General features: G+C 36.0%; 1 protein-coding gene across 1 annotated transcript; it reads left to right on the top strand.

Annotated features, from left to right (window-relative positions):
• The first annotated feature begins 6,878 nt into the window (after positions 1 to 6,878).
• Positions 6,879 to 10,254, top strand: LOC143617515 (outer envelope pore protein 21B, chloroplastic-like). The gene is made up of 5 exons (XM_077090047.1): positions 6,879 to 7,018; positions 8,398 to 8,472; positions 8,812 to 8,964; positions 9,047 to 9,145; positions 10,037 to 10,254. The coding sequence occupies exons 1-5, from the start codon at positions 6,914 to 6,916 to the stop codon at positions 10,118 to 10,120; spliced, it is 516 nt and encodes a 171-aa protein (XP_076946162.1). The 5' UTR covers positions 6,879 to 6,913; the 3' UTR covers positions 10,121 to 10,254.
• Positions 10,255 to 13,946: the final 3,692 nt, after the last annotated feature.

The raw sequence follows: 13,946 nt of genomic DNA, 5'->3' as shown, positions 1-13,946 counted from the left end.
CATTTGATCTTCTTCGATGCTTTTGATCACTAAATCATCAATGTAAACCTCGAGGTTTCGGCTTATCTGACCTTTGAAGGCTTGATCCATCAGCCTTTGATACGTGGCCCCCGCGTTTTTTAACCCGAAAGGCATCATTCTATAGCAGAATGTGCCTTGATCAGTGCGGAACGCTGTCTTATCCTCATCACCAGCCGCCATATGAATATGGTGATACCCTTTGTAGGCATCGAGGAAGCACTTGAATTTGAATAGGGCCACAACATCTACCTTTAAGTCAATTTCCGGAAGTGGGTAACAATCTTTCAGACATGCCTTGTTTAGATCTTTGTAATCTATACACATCCTCCATGTTCCATTACTTTTTGGGACCATCACCGGGTTAGCCACCCATGTTTGGTATTTGATTTATCGGATGAGTCCAGCGTGAAGAAGGTCTTGCACTTGCTCATTCATGGCTTTTGTCTGTTCGGGGCCCATTTTTCGCTTCTTTTGCACAATTGGGGTGATCAACGGATTCACCTTCAACTTGTGCTCTAAAATGTTCCGCGGGACACCTGTCATGTCCGCGGGTTGCCATGCGAAAACGTCGATATTCTTTGTCAATAATTGTTTCAGAAAGGTTCGAACGATTTCAGAAATAGCCGAACCAATTACTACGGTTTGATCGGGGAATTTTTTGTTAAGAACCCATTTCTCCGGTTCAGTCCTCTGGCTTTGTTTGGAAACTTTATTCGGCCTTGAACTTTCAGTTGTGTAGCAGTGTCGGTTAACATGGATTATTGCTACGCCAGTACGAGTCGGAACCCCTACTGCTCCGTGAGCTGTGGACGGATGAGCATTGAAGTCACCAATTGCTTCTCGTCCGAGAATAATATCATGTTTGGATGTTGCCGGTAGAACTAGGAATTCAACTTCCTCTCTTGAGTGAACTCCATCACTAAGTGTGACCGGGAAAGAAATGACACCTCATGGGTGCATTATTTCTCCACCAAACCCAGAGACGGGTGCGTGAATAGGTCGCAACCGTTCTTTGTCATCTTCCTCAAGTTGCTCAAAGCACTGTTCATACATGATGTCGGACGTGCTACCGGTGTCGAAGAACACATATTGCGATCGGTGGTGTCAGAATAAGGCAGTAATTATTAAAGGATTTTTGTTACATGGTCCTCCTTTGATACGAGGAAAAATGACTGGCTCATTTTTCCACTCTTCGTCCTCAAATTCTTTCCTCTTTCCGCTGGTCTGCTGGCCTCCGTGAATCATATGAACGTTCATATCTTTTATTTTCCTTTTGGCCGGGCCCTGGTTGTCATTGGCGGGAGGTTTACCAGCCCCTGGTCTTACATTCTTGATCAAATGGTTTAACTTTCCGTTTTTACCACTGCGTCTATTTCATTTCTTAAGGACACGCATTCGTTTGTGTTGTTCCCTATGTCCTCATGATACGAACAACGTTTATTACTGTCAAGGAATTATTTCCTTGGTAATGGTTGAGGCTTGCGGAAAGTCAGATTCTCTATCGTGAGGATTTCTGATGGAGATTTTGACAGCTGAGTCCAACTGTTATTAGAAGAACGTGCGGGAAAGTTACGTTTGTTCTTGTTGCTAATCAATGATCTCGCATCAAATTGCTTTGGTGCTTCTGTACTTGGTTGCAGTCTATACCAAATTGGCCCTTTGGCCTGTCTATTTGGTCTTGGGGTTTGGAATTCGACTCTTGGCACTTGTTTTTGACTGTCGGATCCCAAGGTTTTCTAAGTTTTTGTGAATAACTTAGCTGACGTCATGATTTTGTCCCAAGATTTGGGCATACCATCTCTTCCAGTTAGGGTACGAATCAGAGCATTACTATTTACATTCTTTCGGAATGCTCCCCTCAGCATGTCTTCACTAACTCCGCCAATATTAAGGCTCTCATTATTGAAACGGGTAATGAAATCTTCAATGGATTCATTATTTCGCCTTACTACATCAAGTATTTCAGACGGGTCACGAGTGTGTTTCTTTTGTTGACTAAAGTGTTGGGAAAACTTTGCTACGAAGTCTTTCCAACTCTTAATGTGTCCGCAAGGCAATTTTTCAAACCATTCTCGTGCAGCTCCAGTAAATGTCAATGCAAACATATGACACCAGTATGGAAGAGTCCAACCACTGACTCCCCCGACCGCTTCGAACCTCAGCAAGTGATCACTGGGGTCCATCATCCCGTTATATGTCCCAATGGATGTTGGTATTTTTGCGTTTATCAGGAACGGAGCTGTCGCGATGGTCGGAATGAACTTGGATTTTTCTGCGAATGATTCCGGACGATATGGTTTGGAAAAATCGTGTTCCGCATTGCTGTAATATTCTGCGTAGCGAATAGCCGATCGCGAATGACTAGCCTCTCCAAATGGAAGAAAACGGCTGTCTCCGATGTAATAACTACCTCCCGGATGATATGTCGAGTCGTGTCCGTCTAATTCTTCTTCGTAAGACAGTACTCGCATATTTATGCGGGGACGAGGACGTAACCTTGGGATTTCTTTCTGGAATTGCTCTTCTGGGTGACTGTACTGAATATGACTTCCTCTTATCGGAGGAGAAATAGATCTCCTAGGAGGATCATCATAGCTTAGGGTACGGGCGTGAGGTCGTTCATTCCGTACCCTTCGTCCATATTCAGCGGCCAGACTCTCTTGTTGGATACGGAACCACTCATACGGAGACAAGAGTTCCTCAGATCTATGGCTTGTTGTATGAGTTTTCCTCAGGGCTGAGTCACCTGAATTTTCTTCGAGGTCTAATTCTAGGTGAGTCCGGCGACTTTCTCTCATAATTCGCCCAAGATCTCCCAAATTGGAACCTCTCTGAGCTGTAACCCCCCCTAGATCGTTGGGCGGGGTACCAGCTGGTGTTACTACATTTCTTGTACCCACTGGAGTAGCGTCTGCCAGTGGGGTAAGATGCCTTCGAGTTGATGAACCACCCAAAGTAAAACCTCCGGGTGTCACAACATCATTTTGCTCATCGGGAGTAAGATTCTGAGCGAACAATGACGTTGCTCTCTCACGTGTTTCTAGGTTAGTAACACGTGGGGTTTGTTCTGAGGTCCCCGTCGGCCCTTTAGGAATTTGATTCATATCGTAACTTCGAAAACAAAAATTTCTGTTCTAACAAAGACACGGATGGCGCAAATGAAGAAACACGGATCTACTCCCCACTAATGGGTCCTAGATCCAATAAGTCAACAGGGTAGGATACGGTTAACTGCCAACACGATATGAACCCAATTGTCTAAAGTCCAATGACAAGCACCTGCAAAACAGACACCGTGAGCTCGTTACAGAAAGGACAAGAGGGGGGTCTTCCCGTAACCACCCTCCGGCGTGAGAATAAGTACTGTTCTGTAGAAGATAAGCACTTAAGTAAATTGAGAGAGTACAGTGGGAGTGAATGAATACCTCATGATGATTGAGAGGGTATTTATAGCCGAATGGTGTGGGAAGGTGATTGGGCCAGCTGTCCTTTAAGAAGATGCCTGCATAACCGTCTGGACACGTGTCTGTATGTGATAGGTTCATCTTATACGTTGCATGTGCATGTATAACAACCTGGACACGTGTCACTTTATCATTGGTTAACGGGAGAATATTGGCCATGCGCACGGTTATAACGACCTTGCCAGATGTCACTGGTTAATTGGCCGAGATATCACGTATTGCTCAAGAAAGAATCTTGGCAAGTCTTCTAGAAGATAATTGGTTATTGACAGCTGTCCCTTTTTTATTTTATTTAATATTTTAATTGTTTTTGTTCGTTTTAGTCAAGATTTGTATACTACTAACGTTTTTGTGTGTCGTAGGTTCCGGGATTTGATCGTGACTAAAAAGGGCAAAAAACGAGCCGAAACGGAGATCCGGAACGCGTCATGAAGGAGCCAGAACAGAGAACCGGTCAGACAGACCGGCCCCCATAAAAAAGCACGCCGCGCCGCGCGAAGGGGGAAGGCTAAACCCGGCCGCGCGGCGCCTAGGCAATAATGGGCTGGATTAATTTCGTTTTCGCTTAATGTCGGGCCTTGTTTTGGTTATTTAAACACATTTAACTTAAACCTGACATAACCTGAAACCCTTGGCCGATTTTGGAGAGACTTTGGAGCCATCTTTCGCGTTTGTTGGTGATTTTGAAGGCGAGAGAACATCCGGTGAAGAGCTACACGTTCACGTTCGAGTTTACGGGTTTTATCATCTTCGATTCCCCGTTTCTTATACTTTCACCATGTTTTCGTTATTATTTGTTTTGTTTGATTTAGATTTTAATATGCTAGGCTAAATTTCCTAAACTACCTAGGTCGTGATGAACCTTAGTTCGGTTTGATATTTGTTTGGATTTCGTTTTCGTTATGGATTTTATGTTCTAAGTAAACGGTTGAGTTTGATTTAATTGATGCGTTTGATTGCTTGATTTTGTTTACTTGAATTTATTGTTTCACATTGCCCTTGTTGATTGTTTCATAGGATAGGGTTTTGTTAGGTCATTTACTTTATGTACTTGGCTAGTTTGTGATTAATATGCATTAAAATCAAAGAAACAATAAAATCAAGTAAATAGATAAAAGTGAGCTGCTAGTCTAAAAAGCTGTAAGGTGATAGGCTGTTGATAGATCTTTGTTTGTCGGGATTGCTAGATTTAGTTCTTCGTAAGGAGTCCGTCGAGGTTTGATTGTCAGCTTAGTCTATTAAGTTAATTGAGTCTGCTTTGCTATCTTTGAATTTCGCGCTGTAAGGTAGGTTTTCGTCATAAAATATACTTAGACATAAGCTATTAAATAATCGTAAGGAAGTTTAATCAATAAAAATGGTGAGTCTTAAAACTTGTTAGAAATCCATAGGCGTCTTCTTGAAATTCAAGGGTCCTGTTCGAATTTTCCGTCAAGGGTCTATTTTATGATCCCAGTTCCATAACGTGAGTTTTCCATTTATTTAATAACCGTAACTTTGAGGATTCTGGCCTGGGTAGTTATTTTCATCATTTGAATTAATCTAAGTTTTCTTAATTGTTTATTAGTTAATTAAATTAGGGTTAAGTTTTATTAATTAATTAATTAAGTATAAGGTAATGATTATGTTTTATTATTATTATATAAATTAGGTTTAGGTTTTATTATTATATTATTTGTTTTATTATTAGTTAAATAAAGTAATCATTAGTTAATTATTATTAAGTCTTAATTATTAGTATTAAATTCCCCCTCAAATATTATTAATAAATAGTTGTGTCTTGTAGTTGAGTCTAATTTGCTAGTTTCGAAATTTAAAGAGTCTCGTGGGTTCGATATCCAGACTTACTTAACTGTACTAAAGTCGATCGGTTCACTTGCCGGTTAGTAGTTTAAGGGTCTAGAGTATTACTTAGTGTCTATATTAGTATAATTTTAGTTGTTTATTATTTGACTACTTTTAGCACATCATATATATATATATAGGGGAGGGTTATACTAAAAAGAAGTAGTTTCCTATGAAGACTAGGAATAAATCATAGCTATTAGATCATGTTAATCAATGGTTGAGATTTAAAATTACCAAAAACCGACATAGTTTCCTATAATTACTCTTTCACCACTATAACCAACATAGTTTCTTAGAATTGTTCTTTCACCATAGGTTGTAATGCAACTTGTCAAAAATATATTGGTTCTTACCATTCTTAGGAAACTCTTTCTTTTTATTTGAACCTTTCTCTCTCTCTATATATATATATATTGATGTATGTTTATTTGGTTTGTGTGTCTTGAAGTCAGTTTTCTATTATTAATAATAAAAAGAGTCGCATAGGTACGTTTGTTTCAAATCGTGTTCGGGTGGATTGAATCTTCAGATCAAAGATTACATAGAGACATGTTGTTATAAATTGGTTATTTAATAGTGATTGAATTACGATGGATAAAGCTAGAAACCAAGTACTAGCCGTATCAATAATAATAGCCAGAAAACTTTAAGATGGTACCAAACAAGGAGTGAAGCAAAGCACACATAATCCAAATAAAATACACCAAACATAAAAATAAAGGATAACCTTTTTTAGTTTTTAGAACGGCCACTTTCTTTTCTTATGTGTTAGGCTATCATACTCTTTAAATTTGGAAAGTCCCGTGCTCCATTTGCCCTAATATAGCCAGATTATACTGTCAAACCGAGCCCACGCTGGCTTTTAGAGTTTAGCTTGAGCATTCCCTTGGAAAACCATACTGATGTGTCGTTTTTTAAATGTAGTTTTGAAACTTTTTTATTACTATTATTATGATTTTTTCCAGATTTTCGGGTATCCGATTTATTGTGCGACTGAATATCTGAAATTTCGAATATCCAAACTTGTTTCGGATTTCACTATCCAAAAGTTCTATATATTCAACTTTAAACACCCTTGGAGATGAGGTAGGTACCATATCGGTATTTATCACAAATATAACCCCATTAATATTAACAAATAGTCGAATTGCTCCTTAGTAGACAATGGTGGTTACTACAAAACGATTACAATAAAGTGGCAGGCAAACGAGCAATAAACTGTGCCGCAACCCCCTTTTGAATAGCAAAGCCAATCCTACTAAAAACGAAGTTTTGGGACTTAGAAGCTGAAGATGTTCCGTGAACGACACGCTGAACCTTACTCAAAAGATTCACAGTCTCTAGGACCAGAAAACCAAGTATATCAAAAGCAAAAGGGAAAAGAACATATTAATTTTCTAAACAAACTTTCTCGTGTTTAACAACTATACACTATTAAAAAAAAAGTAAAAAACAGGTACCAAAATATTTCGAACAAGCAAGTTTGCTTAGGCATCAAGTAGGGAATGGAATAAAAACAAATATCCTTTCCGCCATTAAAATAGCAGCTAGGGTTTGACCAACTGTGAGTCAATTGAGAAATGGAGACTTCTCTCCGGTACGGTGGTGGAGACTCGAAGAAGAATCAGGTCAAAATCCACGCCAAACAGAAGCTTCAAATCGACCACTCCAACACTCTGCTTCAGGTATTCTTACTTTACTTTCAATATTATTAATAATAATATACATTTTTGAATTTAATTGTTTTACTAGCATAATGTTCTCCAATGATGTTATAATTTAATTGTGTACTATGCTAATAGGATTGTTTATTTGATTACCATTTAATTCTCTCCTGTCCTTTCATAACACCATTTTCTTAGGCTTTAGTTTGGGATAAATCCAAAACAACTAATTGCTTATTAATTATTATGCATTTGGGTTAAAATATTTATTAGTTTATTAAATAAAGAATCAAAATCTATAGTTTCGGTTTGGTCTTGGATCTGGATTGGTTTTTTGGGTTTCTTGCACACCGCTAGATTTTATTTTTTGTACTAGTGATTCTGTGTATTTTCATCTATTTGATTAGAAGATTCAAGACGGTTGAAGTTAGGGACTTTGACAAAATGTTTAAGAATAAGTTGTTAACATTGGATTGGATATAAAAGGTATCTTGTCATGTTATGCATATATTAAACTTGGATGAACCTACCCTGGATAGAGGAGAACATAAGTTTCAAATTAGTATCATTTTAAGAAAGTAGCTTTTCAGCTAAATGGAAAATAGGTCGGTCAGTCGGTTTAAAGGTCACCTAAATTACACCAATCGCACGCTAGGTTAACAAACTTCAAGATTGCTTTATTCAAAAAGATGGAACATTGTTTTAGTCGTAGTTTGTAATCAATTTAATATACTTATTTTATCATTTGTAAAATCCAAACAACTGAAAAAAAAAAGTGATAACAACCGTTGAACTTTGAATAAATGGGTATGCATTTAACTAAACTAGGTATTTACTCATATGAACTATTTTGATATGATAAAGTGTTTGCAACTTTAATGAGACAAAACAACATCGAAGTTAAGGCAAGCATTAGCTTTCAACATTGGCACATTAAAAGTAAAGTAAAAAACTGTGTTTCTAAAAACTTATGCATCAATGTTCTCTGTCCCAAGTATAGTCGTTTATCCATTTATTTTGCAAGTATGATTTTGGAAATTAAGTGCTATATGTAATTGCTACAGAAGTTGAACACCCTTCTATGTTTGGGTATGCTGAAACTTCTGGAAACCTAGTTACCCTGTGATTTTGTTCATTACTATAATGAAGATTCAACAATATATTATCCGTCATATGGAGGATGTTGATGATTCATCTTACTTTTCAAAGGCATTTTTTCTTTCTAATTATTGTTTTATATAATTCGTACTTATACAATACTAGACTCTCTAGGGTCTTGTTTCTTTGGTCATTACAAAAAGAAAAGTGTTCTTTGAGCTTCATTACAAGCTAACTGTTTGCAGTTGAGCTATAGCTCAATCTTTAGCGTTTGATTAATTTCTGATTTGTTAATTCTGCAGCTTAATGGAGAACTCAATACACGGACCGGAGCTCCAACTTTTCTTTGTGCACTTGTTCGACACTTCTATCCTGATGTATGTTACCATTTGTATGCTTACGTCTTGTATCTTGACCTACTAGAGGTGGCAATTTCGACAGATTCACTTATGGCAGGGTTGATACGGGCTATGCTTTAACTTTAACGAGTCAAATGTGGGTAAAAATGAAAAAAAAATCAGCTAAGAAGGAAATAGTCAAATGTTTAAAAGTCGCCAAAAGTGTAATTTTAGTGCAATAAACCTTCCAATTTTGTTTTATATAAAAAAGATTATTACCGAAAAAGTTAATCATATTTGCTACCTCTATCAGAGCCATCTAATATTTTAATGGGTTCATTCAGATTATATTAAGACATCTTTGTTCTTGATTGATAGCTATCAGCTAGTGTTGGAGCTGGATTGCATTATGATAAAAATGAGAAAGTCATTTGTACTTTGCGTGGGAAAAAGGCATATCCGATGACATTTAATCGGTCTGTGAATGTCGTTCTTAAAGGCCGTTGTGATATTGACAAAGAGTTGACTCAGGTGGCCTGTAATTTTTCTGTTCCAGTATTTTGGTTTTTGATTATGCGTTTGTTTAATATATAGCGTAATATGTTTTAAACAGCCAACACCACATGGAGCTCTCGAGTTGGTATGGAACATCCTGGATTTCCAAAAAGACCAAGACGTAAGGCTCAAAGTTGGCTACGAATTCGTTGACAAGGTACTGTTTTCTAAACCTATTATGTTTGCACGATTGCTTGTCACAAGCCGATTTGGTTCCTTTGCCAAATTTTTCTAGGTAACCTGTTATTTAATCCTAAAAAATTAGTAATTTACAGTCGTGATCAGTTTTCTTGTGTTTACACAACTGATTAATGGCTTGTAAATGAACCAAACGGACACGAACAAGGGCATGCTCTTGTTCATTTATTTAAATTTAAACGTACATGGACACGTGATGAGGAAAATGTTGTGTTCATGTTCGTTCATTAAAAAACGAACACGTTCTTGATCGTTTAAGTGCGTTTGTTTAAAACTATTCACGAGCATAACTGAACAAAGATTAATGGACATTAATGAACATCTATGAACAAACGTAAATGAACACAAACAAACATAAACGAACAAATATAAAACTATTAAGTAGATGATTCATCCATATAATATTTAATTATTTTCTATTAATGCGTAAACGAACATAAAGATGTGTTCATGCTCGTTCTTTCAATTAAACAAACTCAATTTTTTTGTTCATATTTGTTCGCTTATTAAATAAATGAACATAAACGAACTTCCCGCCTTACGGTTCACGAACAGTTCACTGAGCATTCGGTTCGTTTACTGTTTATAGTAAACTTTCCGCCTACTGTTTATAGTGGCATCAATTAACAATAATCAGTCCCCAACCAAAAACACACACATTTTGCCTTAATCTTCGAAGAAAAATTCCAAATTTACATGACAAAACTAATATTACAGAACATTGTTAAAGCGAGAAATAACTTGTATCATTTTCATCATTTTGACAATTACTTTAATGTAAACTGTAATATTGATCACTTTTGAGGATCAAGTATTTGCGATCTCACCATCCTTTTTTTATTTTCTGCAGATACCGTACGCACAAATCAGGGAAAACAACTGGACATTCAACGCTGATATTACTGGAAGATGGAATGTGAGATACAACCTATGAGACCATGAACGTATCATGTTTATACAATTCAGGTTTTTAGTATATTGTTCACAATATTACCATGGTTTGGTCATCTGTTGGAGATAACTAGGATTTGTGTCTTCAATGTTCGTTAGAACTCGCAAAATGGGTGGGTTGGGTATGTGATTCCGATGGCGGACGGATGCGTTGTTTGGGTGTGTGTGTGTGTGTGGGGTGGGGGGGGGGGGACTCGAAGTCAAGTAACCAGTGTTACCTTTTTCAATTGTGATGATAACTAGGCCCACTTTAATTTATATAGCATGCCCCATTAAAACCCTTAATTACCAAACCCAATACAATATGAAATTGAAATTTTTGGTCTATTCTATTTTGTTTGAAAACTCATTATATCTACTCACGAGTCACGATTACTAAATTTGTATAAAAGGTTAGATTGAATTTAACTTCCATGGGTCAGAATATCCAATCAAATTACAAAAGGCTAGTTGATTCTATATAAATTTTTATGTACCTATTTTAATTGCTCTAATATCAATCATGTATTCCTATTTGTACATTTCTGAGACCATGGAAACACACGAGTAATCCTAATTTGTGAGGGTTGCGAGCTCAGTACCACCATTTCTTTTAACTGTAAACTAATATACTCCTTAATCGAACACCATCCCTGATTCCCTTCCGTTCTGCTTCTTCGGTTTCACCATTTAACAGCCCAAAACTTATGCTTGATTAAAATATTGATTATTGCAGTTTTGGTTCCTATATATAATATAACTTAAAGCCATTTCACATATTTACGATTTGGTGTAGTTTTATACCAGACCTGTTGACCCCTTATGACATGACACTATCTAACTAACCTAACCAATTTTTTTGCCTCCACTAATGTAAAATCTTGGATCCCTCACTGTGTGATTCATAGTAACTAACCTTATGGTTTTCACTATCCATAAAATGAACCATCATGTTCATTATATAATTACAACCATGACATCCATTCTCATTAATCATACAATAACCAAGATTTAAAAAAACATATTTAATTGTAATAAAAAAAAATAGACCTTTTGAGATCTCATAAGATATCCTTATGAGGTTATATGAACCATCCAATTTGATAAAACAAACTATTATAGGTTATGACATGATTAATGACATAACATTGTTTATTTCAACTATCTCATTCATCTTTACATTAGTAAAAACCATTTTTACTAAATTTTCCTACCAAAACAACTTAGAGATTTGAAACTGTGGACACAAACTTTGTTAAAAACACTTTATTATAAACGTTTAATTTTCATTATTTTATGTATATAATATAACTATTTTATCCTTTCATATTATCCTTCTAGTCTCTCAACGTTAATAATCACAAAACGTACACCTTAAAACTATGATCTTCTAAATGCGTGTAAACAATTTATTGAAGAAATAAGGGGAAAAAAAAAGTTACGTAATTTAATTTTCTGACAAACATATCAACGGTGTTAAAGAATAACATACTTATTTGTTGGTAAAAAATGGTCCCCCACCATTGCCTATAAAAGGTTTTCTGGGGGTATTCATGTTATGTTAAATTGAAAAAAAAAAAAGAAAAGAAAAGAAAAGAGAAAAACGTGTTTTGTAGCATTTTTTGGAATATATAACTAACCACCAGCTTGGTCTAGTGATAAAGGTGTAAGGTATTTAACTAAACTAATAGTTTGTGGTGGTTGTAGGATGTAAGTGAATATATAAATGAGCTTTTAAGATGAAAGTAGTGGAACAAAATTCTCTCCTTTATAAGAAAATCAAACTTGTTATTCGAACTCAAACCTTGTATGCAATTTATGTTCATACCTCTTTATAAACATCTTAAGAATTTAGACCAATGTTTTAGAAATCAGTGGATGCCAGGGTGTGGCCGCGTAAGTAAGTTATGGCTTGTAGCCTTGTAGTTTAAAGCCCAATTTAAATTGCAAAAAGCCCAAAAAAATACCTGAGAGGGCGAGCTAAGCCTTGTGTAAGGTTTTCAGTTTGAATCCTGAGCCCACTTGGGGGGTTTCGTCCCACCGAGAGTTATGCACCTGTAACGACTGTCAAGTGGGCAGTTGACGGTATGGTTTTTCAGATGAACGTTCAAGTCAAAACTGTGAAGTCAACTTGGGTCTTGGTTAAGATCACGCAATTTGGCCACGGTATATAAAGGGGGTTCTTCAATTTGAAAAGTGCTATGACCTAAGTAGACGTTAAAAAAGAATTATACTTAAAAGAAAGAAATAAGAAGAAAAAACTAATGGTGCTTTACAGTTGTTATTAATCTTATCTTACTCAGAATTCGAAAGACCACAGATAATGGATCTGGTTTGGCTTAGTTTCATCTCACTGGGTCCGGTCAATTTAGATCGGTTCGATTTTCTACCGCCATCTGGATCGTTAGCGTTTCCTATGACTATGGGCTTAACCCAACAATTAATTAAATTTTCCAGCTCCTTGGGTACATACTTATGACTCCAGTGGACACTCCTTTAGCCGATACGAGTGTAAGCGGAATTATTTGTTGCTTGTGTGTCTTTATATATCAATTTTAAGCAATCGACATGAAATGATTGACTGATTGATTGACTGATTGATTATTTTTAATTATTTTCACTTAGTTTTTTCAAGACGAGCCCACATGTTTTGTGGACATTCCTATTGATTTCACTTTCTTTTTTAATCAATTATTCTTCACAAATGATCATAACCTAACAAACTGGATGAACCAACCAATTCAAAGTTAACGTCAAGAATAATTGATTCAAAAACAAAAATTTACGCCGCTCAAATCAACCGGTATGTCCACACAAATGTGGGCTCGTCTTGAAAAAACAGAGTGAAAATAATAATACACATAGTCAGTCAATCAATCCATTCCATGTTGCTTGCTTGCTTGCTTGCTTAAATTAATATATGAACACCACCAATAAATTATTCCACTTACACTCATATCGGCTTAAGGAATGTCCACAGGAGCACTGCAGTCATAAGTATGTCTGTATGTGCCCAAGTAAAACAAAAAAAAATTTAATTAATTGTTCGGTTAAGCGAGTATTTGGTGCAGGACAAGCCCACATGTTTTGTGGATATTCCTATAGATTTCACCAATGTAAGGTTTTTTAATCAATTATTCTTTGCGCACACGCGCATATATATATATATATATATACATATATATATATATAATACTGATACGATCCAATAATAAAAGCATTATTATTATTATTTAAGTTTATCTATTATTTAGTTTTCTTAGTATAGTCAAATTATGATTTCCTATTGATTATCTTTTTTCTATTTTTATGTCTTTGTTTTCCTATATACTGTAATCTTTATTTGAGAAAAAGAATAAGAACGGATTATTAGTTTGGGTGTATTTTCTCTTATTCTCGTGTGTTCTTGGGAGATTGACGGTTGTCTCGAATAAACCGTAACATATACACACACGCGCGCGCATACATACACACACACTAGTAGAAACTGCGCGTTGCAACAAGGGCAATGATTTGCAACGCGATACTTGTTTTAGTGGAGTTGACAATCTGAATTTGTATTTTCGGATATCCAAATATTAGGATATGGATGTTCGAACGGATATCTAGATTCTTAAAAAGCAAAAAAAAATGTCAAAAATCAAAGTCAACATAATTGAAGTTTACAACATTTTTCTAAAAATGTAAACATATTGTTCCAAAATAAACACGTAATCTACATGAACAAAAAAAGTCAAATACATTGCCCCAAAATAAACATAATCTTTGTAAACACATTGTTCCAATTCAGCTTTTGTTTCAATGTCACCTGCAAATGTGAAGAAGAATAG

This window comes from Bidens hawaiensis, unplaced genomic scaffold (assembly GCF_021521415.1).
Source record: "Bidens hawaiensis isolate Kalapana, Puna unplaced genomic scaffold, B.hawaiensis_p1.1 tig00002323_1, whole genome shotgun sequence".
In the NCBI taxonomy this organism is placed as follows: Eukaryota; Viridiplantae; Streptophyta; class Magnoliopsida; order Asterales; family Asteraceae; genus Bidens; species Bidens hawaiensis.
The sequence above is the reverse complement of the archived record's forward strand: the minus strand, read 5'-3'. Positions and strand labels throughout refer to the sequence as shown.

Bases quoted from the DNA above. Each gene is read 5' to 3' on its own strand.
- LOC143617515 (XM_077090047.1), top strand. From the start codon at position 6,914: ATGGAGACTTCTCTCCGGTACGGTGGTGGAGACTCGAAGAAGAATCAG. The intron at 8,473-8,811 runs GTATGTTACCAT...CTTGATTGATAG, and splicing joins TTCGACACTTCTATCCTGAT to CTATCAGCTAGTGTTGGAGC. The intron at 8,965-9,046 runs GTGGCCTGTAAT...TGTTTTAAACAG, and splicing joins TTGACAAAGAGTTGACTCAG to CCAACACCACATGGAGCTCT.